The 23,286-nt window shown below is 37.3% G+C and overlaps 1 protein-coding gene and 2 long non-coding RNA genes across 3 annotated transcripts; all 3 read left to right on the top strand.

Annotated features, from left to right (window-relative positions):
- The first annotated feature begins 8,908 nt into the window (after window positions 1-8,908).
- LOC148195398 (uncharacterized) lies at window positions 8,909-10,030 on the top strand. Its single transcript, XR_015780615.1, has 2 exons — window positions 8,909-9,105; window positions 9,501-10,030. It is a non-coding gene; the product is annotated as an uncharacterized LOC148195398 (long non-coding RNA).
- Window positions 10,031-17,604: 7,574 nt separating this feature from the next.
- On the top strand, window positions 17,605-19,816 carry LOC148195397 (uncharacterized). Its single transcript, XR_015780668.1, has 3 exons — window positions 17,605-18,001; window positions 18,114-18,204; window positions 19,721-19,816. It is a non-coding gene; the product is annotated as an uncharacterized LOC148195397 (long non-coding RNA).
- Window positions 19,817-20,191: 375 nt separating this feature from the next.
- Window positions 20,192-23,286, top strand: LOC148195396 (uncharacterized). Its single transcript, XM_088095189.1, has 4 exons — window positions 20,192-21,380; window positions 21,636-22,072; window positions 22,160-22,989; window positions 23,172-23,286. The coding sequence occupies exons 1-4, from the start codon at window positions 20,192-20,194 to the stop codon at window positions 23,284-23,286; spliced, it is 2,571 nt and encodes an 856-aa protein (XP_087951315.1).

Raw genomic sequence — 23,286 nt, 5'->3', positions numbered from 1 at the left:
ATTCAAATATTATAAGGGGAAAAGAGTCCGACAAGTGTACCGAATCGTATCAAGTAATAATAAATGGTAAGACCAAATATCGTTTCCCAAGACACTCACGGCCTAAACATTCATGTGGTTTCTTGATAAATTAAGACCTGTAAACAAAATCATGGTGTTTATAATCCAGGAAATAAATATGAATGCAAGTGTTGATCAATTGACTTGAAGAATGCACAAGTGATTGGTGTATAAAATAAGGAATGATTATGTTGTTGGGGCTTCCGACTTAATCTATCCACTCTCATGTATTTATGAATTCATCTTCTTCATTAATGTTAATGTCACTTTCTAATTTACCTTAAACCCGATGTCTCGGTGAAGAAAGCCTACTCTTAATTACTAGATCATAAGGTCTTGTATCCCCAACAATTAATTATGCATTAAATTCGCACAAAAGCTTAAAGGCAACCAACCCTCCTATCCCTATGGTAATATTGCTTTTGGGATAATTTCCCCATATGTTTCAATATCGACAACATCAGTAATCATGCAATTGAATGAGTTAAACAAAGCATGCATAGAACGTAGAGGAAAACCCTAACAATTAATGAAGTAAAGCATTTATAATATAAATCAATTCAATACATGAGAGTTTCAAAGGACTACAACGTTTCCCCAACAACAATGGAGGTTTAGTTCACCACAGACATGGTGAAACTAGATGAAAATATAGAAAGGAATTAAAGATAAAATCCTAAAAGTTGAAGATCGGAGCTTCCGCATCCAAAATTCGCCTCGAGAGATTAAAGGAGTGTTTCTGCGCCTATTTCTGTCAAAAGATCCAGTCTCTAGGTTGTCCAAAACCTTAAATAGTTCATAAAAATAACAGAAAATAGGTCCAAGCCCACGTCGTCGGCGCTCAATGCCCCAAAAGGGCGCCCAACGGTGGTTGCGACACTAAACTGACGCTCAGCGGTGGCGGTCAGGCGTGAGACAAAAGAACTTGGCGCTCAGCGGTGGCGCTCGGCGTGAGACAGAAGAAATTGACGCTCAATGCCCCAAAATGACGCTTAGCACTATCTGCGATTCTTCTATGTGCTACTTTTCCAGCCTTTCCTGACTTCAACTCCTTGCTACTTCAACTTCTTCATCCAATTCATCTTAATTCCTGTCAAAACAAGGAAAACCAAGCATAAAACCAATAATACCACCTTCAACTCTCTTATTCTCACAACTTAAGCAAAAGCATGATTTCAAGCTAGTTTCTAAGTCATAAAGGGTGTTTTTAATATCAAAATTATGTATAATAATAACGGTATTTCAACCGTTATCACAACCCCAAACTTAGAACTTTGTTTATCCTCAAGCAAACAAGATATAACTCAGTCTTCCACCAATCAATACAATGGTTCAACACATTCAAAAACTCTTTCTTCCAAGACAAGTAATTACTCAAATCAACTCATCAAACAGAATTCAGTCAAGATGTACACATGCCTTGATTAAAATCAATCATCATGGTGTTCACATAATCACATAATATCCAACAGATTCTATTCTCATGAATAATCAATTAACTAAGCATAGATGTAATCATGTATTCATGGAACTATTCCTTACCAGACAAAGTGTTTCACTCAATGACATAGGTGTGTATAGAGGTCACTCCTTCATTTACCACAATAAAAAATATCCCAATGTCACATAGAACAAAATTGTCTTTCATTTACCATAATCAAACATACTCACAGACAAGTATCATCACAAGGACTTTCCATGGCTTGTAACGTGGCTGGGATAAGAAGAAAAATTGGTTTTTCAAGATCACAAAATCCTTGAGTTAAGAGAGTCATTCATAAATTTATCATTCAAATGCAATCTCTCTTTAGACAAACCAATCTCACTCATTCCCAACTTTCCCCTTTTTGCATTGAGTTTTTCTTTCTTTGCATTCTATTTTCTTTTCTCTTCTTCATACTTGCTCAATACTTAGCTCCATTCTTTTCATTACTTTCTTTTTCAATTCTCCCAATCAACCCCAAACTTGAACCTTTATCAATACCACACCATGATTCTCAACTTAACTCAAGGTAAAGATTTTCACAAAGGATTTTTATAATTTGTTTAAGGCTTAAGGTTCAAAAAGGGTAGAACACTTCATGCTCTCTTTCATTTAGGCTAAAATCATACATTGGCTAAGAAAATGGGTAATAAAAAATGGCCTTGATCATATGACACAAGCAAGCAAGTAGTTCAATCATAGAAACCTGGGCAAAATCATTCATGCTTTCAAAAGAATATCAATCATTCGTAACAAATACTCTAGAGTTCAAAACCTCACATATAAGCTAATTCAATGTTCCACATACACCAAATACACATCCTGCTTAGCATCATAATCACAGTCATAACATCATGCATCTGTTCACACAATTTGTGAACAACCACCTGTATATCAGCATCTTGTGAAACATCTCAACATCAATCAATATCAAAGCATCATCAAGCAATACTCAATCACATGTAAATCAATATCAAACCATCGCATAAGATATAAGTCTCAAACTGAGTACATCAACACCTATTCTAAAAACATAAGCAAAATAAAGTTCACAAAATAAAAAGACAAGTTTAGAAAATTGGGTTACCTCCCAGTAACCACTTCTTTAACGTCAGTAGCTTGACCCAATAAGCTCATGGATCAACCAACTTCATAACTATGGAAAGGCGTTCCACTTCTTCTCCCAAATAGTGCTTGAGACGTTGACCATTCACTACCCAACTTCTTTGTGGATCACTAGCAGCTAGATCTACCAATTCAATTGCTCCATGGAGATGCACATCCTTTACTATGAATGGTCCTGACCATTTTGACTTAAAATTCCCAGGAAACAGCTTCAAACGTGAATTGAACAATAACACCTGCTGTCCTGGATTGAAAACCCTTTTCATCAGCTTCCTATCATGATAGAATTACCTTTTCTTTATAATTCATGGATGAATCATATGCATGCAACCACATCTCTTCAAGCTCCAGTATCTGCCTTCTACGTTTATTTTGAATATCATAGGGATCAAAATTCAAAAATTTTAGAGCCCACAAAGCTTTATGCTCTATCTCCACTGGAAGATGACATGTTTTCCCATAGACTAACTAAAAAGGTGATAAACCCTTAGATGTCTTCATTGTCGTCCTATATGCCCAAAGAGCATCATCCAATTTTTGTGACGAGTCCTTTTCTTGATGAAGCAACTTGTTTATCCAATATCCTCTTTATCTCCCTATTAGACACCTCAGCTTGCCCATTTGTCTGTGGATGATAAGGTGCAACCACCTTATGCCTCACACCATAATGTTTGAGTACTTTTACAAGCTGAAAGTTGTTAAATTGAGATCCTCTATCACTAATAAGTACTCTTGGAGTTCCAAAGCGTGAGAAAATTTGCCTCTTCAGAAATTTAATTACAGTGCTAACATCATTCTTGGGACAAGCTAGGGCTTCCACCCATTTACTCACATAATCCACCGCCACCAATATGTATTCATTGTTGAAAGATGGTGGAAAGGGTCCCACAAAATCAATATCTCAGCAATCAAAGACTTCAACCTCTAAAATGCCTTGTAATGACATCTCATGACGTCTTGAAATAGCCTTAGTCCTTTGACATTTATCACAATTTCTAACATGATTATGAGCATCTTTAAACAGGGTAGGCCAATAAAATCCTAACTAGAGAACTTTTGGTGTTGTTCTTTCTCCTTTAAAATGTCCCCCATAAGGTGTATCATGACAGTGCTAGAGAATTCCTTCTGCTTCTTCATTTGTCACACACCGCCTTAGAAGATTATCTGCTCCAATTTTGAACAAGTAAGGATCATCCCAAATAAATAGTTTTGCATCATGCAAACACTTCTTCCTCGGTTGCCAATTCAAGTCTTCCGGAATTACTCATGCAACTTTAAAATTAGCCATATCAACAAACCACGGCCTTTGTTGAATATACAAGAGTGTCTCATCTGAAAAAGACTCCCAGATTTATTTTTCCTTATACTTGTAAACTCACTATTAACTAACTGAGATAGGTGATCAGCAATCAAATTTTCACTCCCCTTCATGTCACGGATTTCCACATCAAATTCTTGTAATAAAAGCACTCATCTAATCAAACGTGGCTTAAAATCTGGCTTTATTAACAAATACTTTATAGCCGTGTGATCCGTGTAAATGATCACCTTAGACCCAATACGGTAAGGTCTAAATTTCTCCAAGGCGTAAACTATAGCCAACAATTCCTTCTTAGTAGTGGCATAATTTAACTTGGTATCATTCAAAACTTTGCTAGCATAATAGATAGTGTGAAATACCTTCTCTTTTCTCTGACCAAACACAACACCTATTGCATAATCACTGGCATCACACATTAGTTCAAAATTTTGATTCCAATCTGGAGCTACAATCACTAGGGCCAAAACCAATTTTCTTTTCAAGATGTCAAAAGCTTTTAAGCATTCTTCATTCATCACAAATGGTACGTCTTTAACAAGGAAAATTACTCAATGGTTTAGAAATCTTCGAGAAGTCTTTAATAAATCTTCTATAAAACCTAGCATGGCCTAAAAAACTTCTAATTCCCTTTACGTATGTTGGCGGTGGAAGTTTCCAATGACCTCCACTTTGGCTTTATCCACTTCAATCCCCCTTGCAAAAAATCTTGTGACCCAACACAATTCCTTCTATTACCATAAAATGGCATTTCTCCCAATTAAGCACAAGATTTGTTTGAACACATCTCTTAAGGAAAATATCCAGATTCGCCAAACACCTTTGGAAAGAATCTCTAAACACCGAAAAATCATCCATGAAGACTTCAGTACACTTTTCTATGAGATCCGCGAAAATTGCTTGCATACACCTTTGAAACGTAGCTGGAGCATTACATAACCCAAATGACATCTTTTTGTAACCGAATACACTAAATGGACACGTGAATGTCGTCTTCTCCTGGTCTTTTGGATCTACCACAATTTGGTTGTATTCAGAATATCCATCTAGAAAGCAATAAAAAGCCTGACCTACCAATCTTTCCAACATCTGATCCATAAAAGGAAGGGGAAAATGATCCTTCCTAGTGGCCTTATTTAACTTCCTATAATCAATGCACATCCGCCATCCAGTAATTGTCCTAGTAGGAATGAGCTCATTCTTCTCATTATAAATTATTGTCATCCCACCTTTCTTTGCCACTACCTATACTGGACTGACCCATTCACTGTCAAAGATTGGATATATAATGCCATCTTCCAAAAGCTTCAATACTTCTTTTCTAACCACCTCCTTCATCACAGGATTTAACCTTCTTTGTGGTTGAGCAACTGGTCTATATTCATCCTCCATAAATATTTTATCCATGCAGTAAGTTGGGCTTATACCTTTGAGATCCGAGATTGACCATCCAATAGCTTCTTTTTTGGCTTTCAATATTTCTACCAACTTTTCTTCTTCTTCAGGAAGCAAAGAATTACTAATGATGATTGGTTTCGTTCCATCTTCTTCTAAGAAAACATACTTCAAATGTGATGGTAACATTTTTAATGCCAACTTCTTTTCTTTGACTTCTTTGGTATCAATCTTCTCAAAAATAGCCTCATCAAGTGGGATTTCCTTTAACTCCTCTAAATCTGTCATACATTCATCAATTAATTTCTTTTCCTCTTCATTCAAATCTTCACATGAATCAATGAGAGCTTTTTCTAACGGAGAAGAACAAATCACCATCTTCTTTTGCACCATATAAACTTCATCAAGAATATCAAATTGGAAACATGATTTATCATCCTTAGGGTGTGTCATGGCTTTGAATACATCAAAATTCACTTCTTCATCTTGCACTCTTACTTTAAGCTTACCATTCTCCTCATCAATTAAAACTCTAGCAGTCTTCATAAATGGTCTCCCCAGAATGAGAGGCACATCTCCATTCTCCTTCATCTCCATTATGACAAAATCCACTAGAAATACAAATTTGTCCACCTTCACCAGCACATCTTCAACCACCCCATAAGCGTATTTTAGAGACTTGTCCGCCAATTGGAGCACCATTCTAGTAGGTTTGAGTTCCAAACCTTCAATTCTTTTGAACATCGAGAGCGACATTAAATTAATGCTAGCTCCCAAATCAATTAATGTTCTTCCAACTTCCAACTCTCCTATGGTACACAGAATGGTGAAGCTTCCTGGATCTTTAAACTTAGGAGGTAATAATTTTTGTATGATTGCACTACAATTACCTCACACTTCAATAGTCTCCTTTTCAATGTATTTTCTTTTTTTCGTGAGGAGCTCCTTCAAAAACTTTGCATGCGAAGGCATTTGTTGCAATGCTTTAGAGAAAGGTATGGTGATCTCTAGTTTCTTAAAAATCTCCATGAACCGCTCAAGTTGTTTTTCTTTCTCCTTCCTTGAATAAGTCTTTGGATAAGGAAGGGATTTTTCAACATCTTTTTCTTGTTTTCTCTCATCTACCTCTTCTTTCTTTTTTTTCTCCCTCAATTCTCTCTTTCCGCTCAATTACTTCTTTCTCACTCACATTTTCTTTCTCTTTTCTCTCTATTTTTCTCTCATCTAACACTTTGCCACTTCTAGTAACAATGGTCTTACACTCTTCCCTAAGATTACTTTTTGCATTCCTCTCACAACCCTCCATCTTGTTGACCAATTGCCCAATGTGTATCTTCATACTTTTAAACGCAACCTCCATATTCTTATAATAAGATAAGCTCATTTTCATGAATTGTTGGAAGGTTTCCTCAAGCTTCGTGGTATTCTCAGATGGAGTAGGTTGTTGTTGCCATCATTGTTGCTGCCACTGAACCAACGAAACATTTTGTATCTCTTATGGCAATAGAGAAAGTTTCTTTGTCACTTCTTCCAACTATTGAGTGATAATTTTATTTTGTGCAAGCAAGGCATCTTGAGATTGTAATTGTAGAACTCCCTTCTATTGAGGTGGAGCTCGTCTTTCACTATGCATCTCTTTATCATTAGTAGCCATGTTGTCAATCAATTCAAAAGCTTCCTCTAGAGTCTTACACTTAATATTACCTCCAACTGAGGCATCTAGCATCAATTTGGTTTGTGAACCTAGACCTCCAAGGAAAAGAATGACTACTATTGCTTCATCAAAGCCATGCGTAGACGTCTTCCTCAGCAAACTCTTGTATCTATCCCACGTTTGACCTAACGTTTCCTCCATGCCTTGCCTAAAAGAAGAAATTTCTTGCTTACCCTTGTTGATTTTTTACTGTGGGAAGTAATTATTCAGAAACTTTGAAACCACAACTTCCCATTCAGTAAAGCTATCCTCTAGGAAAGAATTCAACCATAGCTTAACATTGCCTTCCAATGAGAAAGGAAACAAACTAAGCTTTGTAGCATCATCCGGCATACCATTGATCTTTACAGTGTTGAAAATCTCGTTGAATGTGGTCAAATGTTCATATGGACTTTCATGAGACAATCCATTAAATTGGTTGCTCTTCATCAATTGTATCAACATCGGTTTCACCTCCATATTTGTAGCATTGACCCTCGGCCTTGCAATGTTGTTAAACTGATGAGGGCCAACAATAGTGGTGTAATCCGCCAGAGTGTGTCTGCCATTATTTTCTCTAGCCATCTCTTCAGTACTCTGGTCAAATTCTTGTGGTGAGGGTTGTAAAAGTGTCACCAGAGAAGGAAATAATTCTCCAGATGTTCGGATTCTCCTTCTCATTCTACTCTCGTCCAATCCTTCAAGAAGAGGTTCCGAGGTTTTCTTGCTTCTAGTACGAATTATACCCTACATACACAAGAAAACAAGACCCTAAAAAGCACTTTTAAAACAAAACAAAACAAAAATACACTAAAATAAAAATAATCCAGTCAAAGCTAATCAATAATCACACGAATAGAATAGTTAAACCACGAGTCCCCAGCAACGGCGCCAAAAACTTGTTAAGAATCCGGCAAGTGTATCGAATCGTATTAAGTAATAATAAATGGTAAGACCAAGTATCGTTTCCCAAGAGACTCACGGCCTAGACATTCATGTGGTTTCTTGATTAATTAAGACTTGTAAACGGAATCATGGTTGATGAATCAATATTTTATTGATTTCACTTAGTTTATTGTACCGGATTTAATCAAGGAATTGTGCTTGAATGTACAATATTATCCTATTTTTCCTAATTGTGCTAAATTTGATTGGAAATTCTTATTTTAACTAATTTGAATTATCTGAGCTAATTATTTTACAAGGAAAATTTGGAGATACAATTTGGGACATTTGAAGGTTAAATGAGAAATGGCAATTGAACCCAATGCATCTCAGTCATTTCAATTTTCGCACAGTGCTGCGTGAATGTTGTGTCAACTTGTGTGTCCTCGTTTGAGTTCAATTCTTATCCGTTTTCCATGCAATTTTTTTTCATAGTTTCGTCTAGATGTCTATTTTCACGTATAGTTTTTACTTTGTTCAAATTAGTTTTGTACTGTTTCCAGTAACTGTTTTACTCCCCTATGTCAGTCCAGTGATTACTGTTTGAGTGTTCTAATATGGTTGCATTGATTTATTTTGTGTTAAATAGAAAAAGATGTGCTGATCCGTGGAGACTTGAGCTGGAATATGCTGTTTGGTTTGGCTAAAAAAACAAAAAAAAAAAGTAAAAAAAGTAGAAGAAAACACATGTGTGCTTAGAAAAAGAGAAGCTGCCACCGAGAAAAGAAACTTCACTTTCATTTAATGAAGGGGTGCACCTAGCAAATTAAAAAGCACACGGTCCAGCATCCAAGGGCAGCTCCCATCCAGCACAGCATGAGGAGGGATTCACTAATTCATTTAAAAAGGCACACAACTGAAAGGAGAAAAGGAGGGGGGGAATCCAGCCGCCACTCTCTCGGATGGCTCTTAGCAGCAGCACACTAGGTGAATTCTTTTAGAAGCTCTCGGCCTGGAGCTGGTGCAGCTGCCACTCTTCTCTGGTTTCCGCCACTGGTTACTGTTTTATTTTCTCTTGGCTTTTGAACACTGTTTTCGGGGAAAGGGAGCAACAGCAGCACGTGGAGGCACACGGAGGATGCTGCTGTAATTTTGGTTTAATACTTTTTATTGAATGTCTGTTGTCTTCTTTTGATTCCAACACGTTGATGGCTTAATGATGATGGCATGGGAGAAGCACCTTCGTTTTCTTTGAGAGAAAAAGTGATACAATTTTCTTCCTTTATGCATAAGCGGTGAAAGTTTTATTTTTAGGAATTAAGAGAAGTGATGATTCAATTGCTTTGGAAAAGTGTTAATTTCATTTGGCTTTTAATCATGGATGGTCCAGCGGCTGTCACGTCTAGCATTATTAGGAGGAGAATTCGTTTTTTTTATTTGCTTTTAAAGAATGGAAGCGCTGATTTCATAGGGTAGCAACGTGCAAAACTAGTTTTTTTTCTTTCTTTAGATTCACACGCTGATGGATTTTGGGTGCACAGGGGACGGTTGGAAGCGCTGATTCCAGGAGTATGTTTGGAAAGGATTGGTGTCACGGACTGGAGAGAGCACGCGTCCAGCTTAGAGCAGCCGCCACCCAGGAGGATATTTTTCATGTTTAAATGCTGAAGGGTGTGCATGGGAAAGTGGAGCAGGGGAGCTCTCGGAGGGCAGATTCATTTTTGCTTTTAGGAGGCACAAACGCTGATTTAAGTTTTGGAAAAAAAGTGCAGCACGGTTGCAGGCTTGTCTTTTCAATTAGCGTTAGATTAGTTAAAATCTATTGCACTTTAATTGATTCAAGTGATGGGAATTGAAGTCTCGTTTCATGCTGCACGGTGCTTTCCTGGCTGAAGCAATTTGCACTTATGATTTATAATCGTCTGCTAGTTTTTTTTATTCACCAAGCTTATGTTTCCATTCCACATTTTCCTTATGCATAGAATGCATGCTTAATTAAATGCTCCTAGGTTCTTTTCTTTAGTGACTTATTTTTCTTTTGTCTTTATTTAAATTTTAATATTCACTTTAATGTTGTCTATTATGTTTGGTTGTGATATTTTAGTTATGATGTTAGTTTAACTATTTTAATCCTGTGTTTACAGTTGTCTTTTAAATTTGAGTTCAATTGCATTCACAAACCTTTCACAAACCCCCCCTTACGTGTTTGACCTGAGACTCGAACCAAATTGGTCCTTGAGAGACGACCTAGGAGTCACTTCCTAGTAATATACTGCATTAATTTTGCAACAACTTTTGTGTGAGGTGCGACCCTCTCATCAATGGTGTTTATAATGCAGAAAATAAATATGAGTGCAAGTGTTGATCAATTGACTTGAAGAATGCACAGGTGATTGGTGTATAAAATATGGAATGATTATGTTGTTGGGGTTTACGACTTATCCTATCCACTCTCATGTGTTTATGAATTCATCTTCTTCATTAATGTTAATGTCACTTTCTAATTTACCTTAAACCCGATGTCTTGGTGAAGAAAGCCTACTCTTAATTACTAGATCACATTGTCTTGTATCCCCAATAATTAATTATGCATTACATTCACATAGAAGCTTGAAGGCAACCAACCCTCCTATCCCTATGTCTAGGTAATATTTCTTTTGGGAGAATTTCCCTAGTTCTAGATTTCCCATATGTTTCCATATCGACAACATCAATAATCATGTAATTGAATGAGTTAAACAAAGCATGCATAGAGCGTAGAGGAAAAACCCTAACAATTAATGAAGTAAAGCATTTATAATATTAATCAATTCAATACATGAGAGTTTCAAAGGATTACATCGTTTCCCCAACAACAATGGAGGTTTAGTTCACCATAGACATGGTGAAACTATATGAAAATATGGAAAAGAATGAAAGATAAAACCCTAAAAGTTGAAGATCGGAGCTTCCGCATCCAAAATCCGCCTCCAAGAGATAAAAGGAGTGTTTCTGCGACTCTTTCTGTCAAAAGATTCAGTCTCTATAGGTCGTCCAAAACCTTAAATAGTTCATAAAAATAACAGAAAACAGGTCCAACACGTCGTCTACGATCAGCGCCCTAAAAGGGAGCCCAACGGTGGTTGCAGCACTAAACTGACGCTTAACGGTGACGCTTAGGCGTGAGACATAAGAACTTGGCGTTGAGCGGTGGTGCTCGACATGAGACAGAAGAAATTGGCGCTCAGTGCCCCAAAATGACGCTCAACGCTATCTGCGATTCTTCTATGTGCTTCTTTTCTAGCCTTTCCTGACTCCAACTCCTTGCTACTTCAACTTCTTCATCCAATTCATCTTAATTCCTGTCAAAACAAGGAAAACCAAGCATAAAACCAATAATACCACCTTCAACTCTCTTATTCTCAAAACTTAAGCAAAAGCATGATTTCAAGCTAGTTTCTAAGTCGTAAAGGGTATTTTTAATATCAAAATTAAGTATAAAAATAAAGGTATTTCAACCGTTATCACCCCTCAAATAGGTACCATTTATCAAAAGATTATGACATAAGATGTCAATAAAAATTTCTCCCGCTTTTTATCATAAGCAAAAAGATCATTAATAAAAAAAGAATAGGTGCATTTCTTTCAAAACAGAATAAAATTTAAATTTTCATAACATGAAAGAGCAAAATACATCATGAATTACAAAATGGAAATTAAACTCTAATCAAGAAATGCAATTAAGACTTGAAAAGGAGGGGTTGGAGGATAATCAGAAGGTTGAAGATGTCAACCAAAAAATTTCTCCCTTTTTTTTAATCATATTCAAAAGATCATCTAATCTTGATGCTCTCCCTAATTTAGGTCCTTTTAATTCATTAAAAATTACTCCCCTAAAAGTAATGTTTCCCTTTAAAATCAAAAACAGATTCCAAAAAAATTTAAAAAAAATGCTTTTTTTTACGTTTTAACTTAAGATAATCAATTATTACACCAAATAATCGATTATTTGCGAACCAAATTGTCAAAATTCATATTTTGAGACCGAGATAATCGATTATTACTCTTGGTAAGCGATTATGTACGTTAATTTCCGAAAAACACAAATTTAGGCCAAATTTTCAACCTAAGACACATCTAGCATTCATAAATTATTTTCAAAGCTCTTAAAAATTACCAGGATACCACAGAGCTTTCTTTTCCTTTTGAGAATTCAACCTGCAAAACAAAACAATAGAGTTTTGGTCCCCATAGTCTCATTTGGGTCCTTTGAGGTTAGAGACAAATTACTTTATAACAAGAATCCAAGCATATTTTCCATTAGAAACATTAAAATCTTTTATTCTACATTTGTTAGAAGTGTGTCTCTTTTTCATATCGTCAAAACATGTGACAACATTTGAATTTCTATAACAGACAGATCCTATTTCAACCCATACCCTACGGGTTCTTTTAATTTGGTTCTTACTTTTAAGAACACCTTTATTTTTATAAACTTTTTTAACAAGTATAGGCATTTCAACATTATTATTTGTAGTTGCCACTTCAAGAAGATTTTCAAGAATATCAATATCAATAGGATGTTCAATATTTGTAGACTCTTTCATTTCTAAATTGCAAATTTTATTTCTAAAAATTACTTCCTCATCTAATGTCTTCTCATATTTAATTCGTAATTCTTTAAATTCCTTTTCCAAATTTTTATGAGCAGCATTCAATTTTTCAGATTCATCAAGTAATTCAAGAAAAGCTTTTTGCAAATCAAATTCACTAGTTTCATAATTAGAACAACTTACTTGGCTTGCAGTATCATCAGTATTTACCGTCAAACACAAGTTTGCTTCTTCATCAGAATCACTTGAACTACTTGAGTCATTATCATTCCAAGCAATGTAGACCTTCTTCTTTTTGTGACTTTCATTTCCTTTCTTTCTTCATTTCTCTTGTTTTTTGAACAATCGACTTTTATATGGCCTCTTTCACCACCTCTATAATATTTGAAGCTTGTTGAGGAGCCTTGATTGTCCTTCTTTTTCTTTGAGTGTTGGCTTCCAAGTGATTTATTGTTGGCCATTAAGCATAGATTTTCTTGGTTATCTGTATCGCTTGAGCTTGAGGACTTTGATGTAGAGCTTGAATCAGACAACGTCAACTTAACCACATTTGTGACTTTATCATGACTAACTCTTAAGAATTCCCACATTTCTTGAGCACTTTCTTAAAAAGAAACTTTGAAGAAATCATCAAGGGTTAGTGCAGATAAAATTATATTCCTAGCCCTAACATCATATTGTGCCATTCTGTTTTCATCCATAGTTGACTGTAAAAATGATTTTTCTACCTGCATATCATTTACAAAAATAGTAGGAACAATTGGTCCTTTCAAAACAGCTTCCCAAATACCCTTGTCAATTGACTCTAAAAATATTTGCATTCTTATTTTCCAAAAAAACATAATTTTCCCCCGTAAGCAAAGGAGGTCTATCAATAGAAGCACCCTCAGCATACATTTGGTTATGACCGCCCATTTTTGAAAAATTTGAAAAACTATCAAAGCAAGCTTTGATACCAATTGTTGGAACAACCCGTACCGATTTTGCGTAGTGAAAATATTAAAACACAGAGTACGATACAGATTGTTTAAAGCAAAGAGCTTGTTCGGTCAATTTTAAAAATGGTTCCTTTAATTTTTTCTGAAATATTTTATCAAATAGCTTATGTGCTAAAATTTTAAAGAGTGTAGAGTTTAGAAAATCAACACAGAAATTTTATCCTGGTTCGAATCAAAAGATTCTACGTCCAGTCGTTAATCACTATGAATAGTGATTAACCTTTTTCACTAAAATAATGTTTATACAGATTACAAGATATAAAGTAAAGATTAAGAAATGAGAAGAGACAAACGAATCGGAAGAGACAACGCAGCCAACTTGAAGAGAACTGCTCCGACCTTTGACACACAAAGCGCGAGCTTCTCCTTTTCACAAGACTTGGAAAGAGCACACTATCACTTTGAGAACTTCCTCAGACAAACTGTATTCTCAAAATGGCATAGATTCCCTTTTTACTTACAAAGAGCTTCCCTTAGGCACACAGCTCTAATACTCTCAAAATGAAAAGTTACTTTCTAAGAGATGTGAAGACCTCTATTTATAAGCCCAGGTTCGTGCAGGGTCAGAAACTGAAAAGACATCTCCCAACTGCCAGTGATAATCGATTGTCATAAGTGATAATCGATTATTTGTGTTTGTTATGGGTTTTCAAAAAATCGATAACCGATTATCTTGGGGAATAATCGATTATTTGCGCGACTTGGGCAATATTGACTCAAACTTGAATAATCGATTATCTTGAGCAATAATCGATTATTTGCGCGAGCAACTCTTTTCCAAACAGGCTCATGATAATCGATTATCACACCCAATAATCGATTATCTGCTCAAAGAGTCTCTAAACAGGAAAACTTCTAAGTGTTCTTACATCAATAAAGTAATTCCTATAGAATTAATTCTACAAAATGATTTTAAAATAAGTACAACAAAAGTCTTCACGTTCTTCATCTTATAGCATCATCAAAATCATAATATCTTCAAAAAACCAATGCTCCTCATTGGTGGAAAAATAGCTTATAACATCACGCGTTTAACGTCTAACCACTAAATAGTCAATGTTAAAAATGACCAGTGGCAATTTTGTAAATAAATGCAATTATTAAACGTCGTTTAGAATTATAATTCGACATAAAAGGATATAAAACGTCGAATTCCTTAGCGTTAGACGTCAAAATGCTATTGAATTCAATAAAAATTTGAGCGGGAGATTGAAAATTCATTCACTTTATCTTAACGCGCGAGACCCTCTTCTCTAGTCAAACTTTTCTCGAACGAAGTTTGACGACCATCACATGTATAATCTTTCTTTCATTTGATACAAATGCATGTTAATTAACTACTTTAGGTATGATTTTCGTTTGTTTTCACCGATTATTTTCGTGTTCATGTCCTTCACAGGCGCATTTTGCTTTCTCTCTCACTGGTAGCAACACTTTATTCCGATGAACCCACCTTTTAAAGGTTAGTTTCCGTTTTCGTTTTGAAGAACTTATTTGTTGAACTTGTTTGTTGTTTTTTTTTTTGAACTTGTTTGTTGTTGTTTGGTTGAACTTGTTTGTTGTTGTTGTTTGATTGAACTTGTTTGTTATTTGTTATTGTTATTTGTTGTTGATCCTATATTAGCGTTCATAGTTCTGCTTTTCTGGTTTCGTAGACTTGTAAAAAAGGATTATAATTAATTAAAAAAAATTGATTAATGTCATATATTGACAAAATTCGACGTTAAATTAACGTTGTATATTAACAAAATTCGACGTTAACGTCTCCTGATATGACGTCGTTCTCGAATTCGACGTGAAAGGCCTAAAATATTCGACATTGTACGTTGTTTTTGTATTAGTAGATAACATATTCAATTGAACAAATGATATGTGGATAAATGATGATGAATCTATTTTGGAAAAACAGTGAAATAAGCTTATTTCATTATAATTGTTTCAGAATTTCTCATTTGTTCTTTAGTTAAACTCACAACATTCTTCAACATCAAATTCATTAAGATAGGTTTTCATTCTTATTTTTAAGCATTGCATAACATTTACTAACCTATTTAGAGTTTACATAAAAGTCAAGTCCTGAAAAAGAATTCTATATTTGTTGGGAAACAGTTATTTTAACCTTATGTACTTTTTTGACTATTAACTTGACAATATTAAAGTGTCTTGTAAAGTAATATTAATTTGATAACTACCGTGATCATCTTTCTGTACACCTTTCGTATTTAGTACTTCTCTATTAAGTTGAATACCAATTTACTAGTTTTCTCTACACATAAAATTTATGGTGTCGACTGTTGTGTTCTCTGCAGCGTAATATCTACTTCTTATAACCGATCAAATTCATCGTAACATTCGAAGTTATCAAGTTTAACAGCTAAGAGTGTGTATCTTAAACAATTGATTAGCACTGATATAGAACACACAAAATAATAAATACAGCAACTGAAAACTTTCATCATTAATTGCATGATTACAGATTATGAGATAAAGAGAAAAGAAGATTTGTTGGGAAGAAAGAAAAAAAAGAAAGAAAGAAGAATTGGTAGCGTGGTGGCAGTTACGTTGTTTTAGGGCCTTTTCCTGTGTCTCCTTTGTAATTTGATTTTGATAGCATATGATTGGGTGTGTTTTTGGGTGTTGGGGATTGAGATGTTTGTGGAAGAGGTGATCTTCCTCCGCTGAGTTTTGTTTTGGGTTGTATAACATTAATCCCTCTCCTTTGGGTGATGGTTAAAGAAATTTGCATGGTGTTGTTGGATGGTTGCATGGAGGAAGGAGGAGGAAGACTCATTAGAATGGATTATGTTTTGTGGTGATGCAGAAGAGAAGGTTATGATATTGGTTTGATGGAAATGGGAATTTATAGGAAAGAGGTAGAGACTGATAGAACAAAAGTAAAACATACGTAGGACTGTTTGAAGTCGTCAAATATACGGAACCAGTCTCTCTCTCTCTATACTACGTCTAATTCTTTGGATTCGTGGTCCAATCAAGTGGCATGACTGGGCATCACCACTAATTCCCATTGACCATATTTATTTTCAAATCCATATATATTTTTTCGATAACTACATATAATATTCAACTTTTGAATCATTACTTATTTTCCTTTTGTGCCCATGTCTCTTCCAAATATATATATATATATATATATATATATATATATATATATATATATATATATATATATATATATATATATATATATATATATATATATTATTGATATTATTAAAGAAATATTTTAGCACGCCCGAGACAAAGATCTCCACAGAAATAATTCAAGTTGTTTGGTTCTTTAGTTGACATAGTCGATTCCTCACCTTTCTTTATCCATGTACAGTTTGATCCTTTTCAAATTTTATCATTCACTCATAATAACGTGCTACTATATATTGAAAAAAACACTACTCCATGTAGTTCTCAATTTATAAGTTTCTTTTCTCTATTATGTTCCCGGTTGCATATCAAACTTTTGCTAACATATCTTGCACAGGTTTCTAGTCAAACATGAACAACATCCATTTTCTCTGAATTGTTATCCATCAAAATATATATGCAATAAAACGATAGATCTAGATTGAATTGTCTCAGGTTAAAAGGAATCATTTGAATCCAAAAACAGCCATAAAAAGTATCGTTTATTGTTCTCTTATTGATGGTTTAAGTGAAATGAAAGTTACAACACTTCCTTTTTCCCCCTTCTTTCACATAGCTGAAAAGTTCAACATAAAGGTTCCCCTAAGAATCTCTAATGCATTTGGTAAGGAAATATACAGAGGAACAAGAGAAACATTGACTCCAAAAGCTTTTCCAATGTATATGCAAGGGTAATATGAACATAAGCTGAGATATGCGATCATCCTTAACTTTTGTCATCTTATCATCATCAAAAACAAATTCTCTCATAACCTACTTATCACGATAAACAAAATATTAAACAAAGAAAAAATGTTATCAACATTGATACAATTTTTTTTTAAAATGTATTTCAAAATACACATTGTGAGATCCCGGAAAATTTTAAAACGTAATTAGATGTCAAATCAGTAATTACGATACTGCTGATTCACCTAGTAGCTTCCATCAATGAGCCGCGACACACGTCCAGTGCATTAATTGCGCACTAAGCTCTGCATGCACACACGACACTTGTCACGTTAGAAGCTTCCAATTCAGAGTTTGGTATGCAGGTGTCAGCGAGGGAGACGTTCGTTCAAACGAACGTGAGTTAAGCAAAAAGAGTTTTCGAAAAACCCTCCACTCACCTGTATCACTCATCTCCTTCCTCTGAATCAGATTTTCCAATTTCTCTGATCTCTCTCTAGAACCAGTAACCTTCTCTCTTCAACAACTCATCTTCTTCTTCTCCGATTCACTTTCCAGAACCGTAGGAGTGTTCGTCCAGTTGAGACCTTTCATTTGGACCGAACAGAACTTGGATCGGAACTGGTAAGTTTTTCTGTCTTAAGCTTCGTCCCTTTTTCTGGTCTCATGCGAACCCTAGTTGGTTGCATGAATGGGTTCTAGGTCTGAGTTTTGGTTGATTGTTTTGGTGTCTTAGTTTTACGTGGGAACTGTGGAACGAAACTTGAGAGTAGAAGTGGTTAGAGGAAACCCTAGAATCGTGCTTTTGGAAGATCACTGCTATCCAGGTAAGGGAAGCTTACATATATTTAAATTTATACGTGTATGATTGTATGAAAGCATGATTGGGTTGTCTGTATGAAATCTTTGTATGCGTGATTTTCTGATCTGCATGAACGAGCCCTGTTGTGCTGTTATGAATGTACTGATATGATTTTTCTGGATTGTTGAGCTGCATGCATGGTTGAATCGTATGGATGAATACTATAATGTATGAATTATTAAGATGTTGATTATTGAATATGAAGTAATCTGGAAGTGAGAGTGTAAAGTCCATAAATCTGAGATTCATTTGAAGTATAAAGTTTAGGTTAAAATGTTGAAATCTGAAAAAAAAATGGCTAAGGTTGATAATTCTACACTTAAATCCTACTTTTGTTAACTAACGCTCGTCACTGTACGGTCTTATACCGTTCGGTTTTCCTTATGATACTTTAAAATGGAATTCTTTCATTTGGAAAGAATTCTGCTCGAGAACGAGCGTTCCCATTTGAGTAAAATAGTGTTCGACCTCATGTCGAGCATCAGTCTTCAATAGCGTTCGACCTCATGTCGAGCGTCAGTCTTTAATAGTGTTCGACCTCATGTCGAGCATCAGTCTTCAATAGCGTTCGACCTCATGTCGAACGTCAGTCTTTAATAGTGTTCGACCTCATGTCGAGCATCAGTCTTTAATAGCGTTCGACCTCATGTCGAGCGTCAGTCTTTAATAGTGTTCGACCTCATGTCGAGCATCAGTCTTCAATAGCGTTCGACCTCATGTCGAACGTCAGTCTTTAATAGTGTTCGACCTCATGTCGAGCATCAGTCTTTAATAGCGTTCGACCTCATGTCGAGCGTCAGTCTTTAATAGCGTTCGACCTCATGTCGAGCGTCAGTCTTAAATAGCGTTCGTCCTGATCTCAATTAGCGTTCGTCCATACAGTGAATTAACGTTCGTCTTTTTATGGAAGTGTAACAAAGAATGAAAATGTGATATTGAGAGAATTATAAAGTGAACGAACCCTATATGAGGTGAAATTATGATATTGATATTTGAACGAGCGTTCCAAGGAGGAACTACTCTTGGTTGGAAATTGATATTTGTAAAGTATGACTGTGGATAAGTTTAGACTCGCTGTCCATCCTGATGTTCCGTGATACGCCTCTTCAAGTAGAAGGGGGTACTCATGTGTGGGAACGGCAGGAGGTCCTTAGTCCATAAGTTAACATGGGCGACGTAAGAACGGACTTACCTCGAGTGGCAGCTGTTTAATGTTACCCAGTTACTACATCACTCGGGTGCAAGGACGCTTGAAACTACACAGATTCATACAGTCCGGACGGTCTGTCTAGAATATTTATATTTATGTTTTGGTTGAAGTTATATGCATATGTATTGATTGTGTGATGATTTGAATATAAATGTTGAAGTATGAATTTAAAATACGTAAGCTTACCCTTGCATTTCCATTGTGTTGTCTACTGTACATGTATACTCCGTCTTGTCAAAATGCAATGATCATCCGTTGTGGATGTGAGCAGATGGTGGAGCGTCCCTTGAAACACTGCTGGAAGAAGAAAATTTGGAGGACGCGACCCTGGTGGATGTTGAAGTCAAAGCCGAGCCCTAGAGCGCTCGCCAGTATAGTATAGTTTATTATGTGTTTTATGTAGACGTTCGGTTGTAATCCTGTAAAACCGTTCGTCCTTAAACTCTTTATATTATGACGTCCGTCATTTCTGTATGTTTTTTTTTAACGTTCGACACCGTTAGTGCTCGTTCGGTCTTTGTAAGACTGCACTGTTTATTATCTTAATGTAATTAATCTTGATTATGGTAATTACTATATTTTGGGATGTTACATTAGTGGTATCAGAGCAGTTTTGTTCTCTTAAGGACGCTGTAGGTTATGAGCGCATTACGTTTTTACTGTGTGCTTATCGTGTGTTTAATAAGTTAATGTTTTAACTGTTAGACACTTCTAACGTTCGTTTTCTCTGGTACAGAAAACGATGGCCCCTAGACTCCCTCCTCCACCCCAACCTAACGAACCTGATGCGTCCAACCACGCCAGGTTGTTGGAGACAGTGATAGACCGTTTACAACAGCAGAATACGACCCTAATGGAACAAAACGCCACCCTGATGCAGCAAAACCAAGCTGCCATGCAAAGTCTGGAAGCTTCCCGTGCTAGCTCGGAAACAACCCAGCGACAGCTGATGGAGATTTTAGCATCAACCAGGCACACTGCGGGAGCGTCTTCTTCCAACGCTGCCCCGCCTACTGCTGAGTGGACCCTGGAGAGTTTCCTCCAACACCACCCGGCTAAATTCAGTGGGAAATGCCTTCCTGATGAGGCAGACCAGTGGTTGAGAGATATGGAGCGTATTTATGATGCTAAGAGGTGTCCGGATGAGAGCCGCTTGGCTTTTACAGAGTATTTGTTGACTGGAGAAGCAAGTCACTGGTGGACGAGTATGAAGGCCATCTTAACGGACGCTCGGAATCCAGTAACCTGGGCGGTTTTCAGAGGCAAGTTTTATGAAGAGTATTTCCCGGACAGCGTACGTTACGCTAAGGAAGTTGAGTTCCTTCAATTGGCACAAGGAACCAAGTCTGTGTCGGAGTATACCAACACCTTTAAACACCTCCTGAGGTTCAATACGATGGCTACTAACGAGGAGTGGCAGTGCAGGAAGTTTGAGAATGGGTTGAGAAGTGATCTGAAAGTCTTGATCTCAACTTTGTGTATTCGGTCTTTTCCTGCCATGGTCGAGCGAGCCAAGGTTTTGGAGAAGAATATGGCAGAGGCAGAACGGTTGAAGAGGCAGCAAACAGTGAGTAGGGGACCAATGGTGTCCAGGGGAGGTGCTGTACAGAGGAGACCTCCTTACGCTCGTCCAAATCAGTCTTCTCAGACGAGCGGATCACAAGCAGTAGTCCCTGTCGGACAGTCTGGGCAGGGAGGTGTTGTTTGTTTTCGGTGTGGAGGACCACATTATAGGTCTTCATGCCCTCAGTTGGTGGGAGTAAAGCAATGCACTCGTTGTGGAAGAAACGGGCACCTGGATCACGAGTGCAATATGAGTGGGCGTGCTGTGATGAGGCCACCTAATGCTGGAAGAAATCAGCCAAGAGGAGGACGAGCCCAAGCTAGTGGGCGAGTGTATGCTATAACGAGCGCTGAAGCAGCGAGTTCAGGTAACCTTATTGTTGGTGAATGCATGCTGTTTGGTAGACCCTGCTGTGCTTTGTTTGATTCGGGGGCAACGCACTCCTTCATCTCGAAGGCGTGTGTTGAAAAGCTGGGATTAGAAGTGAGCGAGATGCAGTTTGATCTGGTGGTGTCGACCCCAGCAGCTGGTGAGGTTAGGACGTCCACTATGTGCGTCAAGTGTCCTATAGAAGTGGATGGGCGTAGGTTTAAAGTTAGCCTCATCTGCTTACCTCTTCAAGGTTTGGAGGTTATCTTAGGAATGGATTGGTTGGCTGCCAATCGTGTTCTTCTTGATTGTGGAGCGAAAGAGTTGATCTTCCCTGGTGTAGATGAAGAAGTTCTTTCAGTGACGCTCGGTCAGCTGAAAGAAGACATTATGGAAGGCGCCAGCTGTTTCTTGGTTATGACTCACGAGGATCAGGAATCCAGAGGAAGGGTAGAAGAACGATCGTCCACTAGAAACGGTAATGGACGATCAGTTGTGGACGAGTTTGCGGACGTTTTTCCGGAAGAGATCCCTGGACTTCCCCCTCAGCGTGAAGTGGAGTTTACAATTGATTTGGTGACTACAGCCGCTCCCATCTCGGTTCAGCCATATAGGATGTCGCCTGCGGAGTTATCTGAACTAAAGAAGCAGATTGAGGAGTTGATAGAGAAGAAATTTATTAGGCCGAGCGTATCACCCTGGGGAGCGCCCGTGCTGTTAGTAAGGAAGAAGGATGGCAGCTCTCGGTTGTGTATTGACTACAGGCAATTAAATAAGCTGACCATCAAGAACAAGTACCCTTTGCCGAGGATAGATGACTTGCTAGATCAACTACATGGGGCTGCAGTATTCTCGAAGATTGATTTGAGATCCGGATATCATCAAATTAGGGTTAAAGAAGATGACATCCAGAAGACAGCATTCAGGTCGCGATATGGGCATTATGAATATGTGGTGATGCCTTTTGGAGTAACGAACGCTCCAGCCGTGTTCATGGAGTACATGAACCGCATATTCAGGCCTTATTTGGATAAGTTTGTGGTCGTTTTCATAGATGATATCCTCATCTATTCCAAGACTGAAGAAGAGCATGAAGAGCACCTTAGACTCGTACTTGGAGTGTTGCGGGAGAAAGAATTATATGCCAAGTTGTCTAAGTGTGAATTCTGGATGAAGGAGATCCAGTTTTTGGGTCATGTGGTGTCGGCTGGAGGCATCTCGGTGGATCCAGCGAAAGTGCGAGCGGTATTGGATTGGGAGAGTCCGCGTTCGGTCACGGAGGTACGTAGTTTTGTTGGACTGGCGGGCTACTACAGACGTTTCATTGAAGGTTTTGCTAAGATAGTAGCGCCGCTAACCCAATTGACCCGTAAAGATCAGCCGTTCGCTTGGACTGATCGTTGTGAATCCAGTTTTCAAGAGCTGAAGATCAAGCTGACGAGCGCCCCAGTGCTGGTTATTCCGGATACGTCTAAACCGTTTGAAGTTTATTGCGACGCTTCTCATCAAGGTCTGGGTTGTGTTTTGATGCAAGAGAGGCGAGCGGTAGCGTATGCGTCTCGGCAGTTGAGGATTCACGAGAGGAATTATCCAACGCACGACCTGGAGTTGGCAGCGGTCGTTTTTGCACTGAAGATCTGGAGGCATTTCTTGTATGGATCCACGTTCCAAGTTTTCAGTGATCACAAGAGTCTCAAGTACCTCTTTGATCAGAAGGAGTTGAATATGAGGCAGAGGAGGTGGCTTGAGTTCTTGAAGGATTATGATTTCGAGCTGCTCTACCATCCAGGAAAAGCGAACGTGGTAGCGGACGCTCTGAGCAGAAAAGTGGTGCATATGTCGTCTATGATGGTGCGCGAGTTGAGCTTGGTGGAGAGTTTCAGAGATCTAAGGTTACAGTTTGA

This window comes from Vigna umbellata, chromosome 7 (assembly GCF_029865625.1).
Source record: "Vigna umbellata cultivar VRB3 chromosome 7, Vumbellata_1.0, whole genome shotgun sequence".
Lineage (NCBI taxonomy): Eukaryota > Viridiplantae > Streptophyta > Magnoliopsida > Fabales > Fabaceae > Vigna > Vigna umbellata.
Note: the sequence above shows the minus strand (reverse complement) of the source record. Positions and strands in the feature narration are given on the sequence as shown.

Bases quoted from the DNA above. Each gene is read 5' to 3' on its own strand.
- LOC148195396 (XM_088095189.1), top strand. From the start codon at position 20,192: ATGGCCCCTAGACTCCCTCCTCCACCCCAACCTAACGAACCTGATGCG. The intron at 22,073-22,159 runs GTATCACCCTGG...CAATTAAATAAG, and splicing joins AGAAATTTATTAGGCCGAGC to CTGACCATCAAGAACAAGTA. The intron at 22,990-23,171 runs GTTGGCAGCGGT...TCTACCATCCAG, and splicing joins TATCCAACGCACGACCTGGA to GAAAAGCGAACGTGGTAGCG.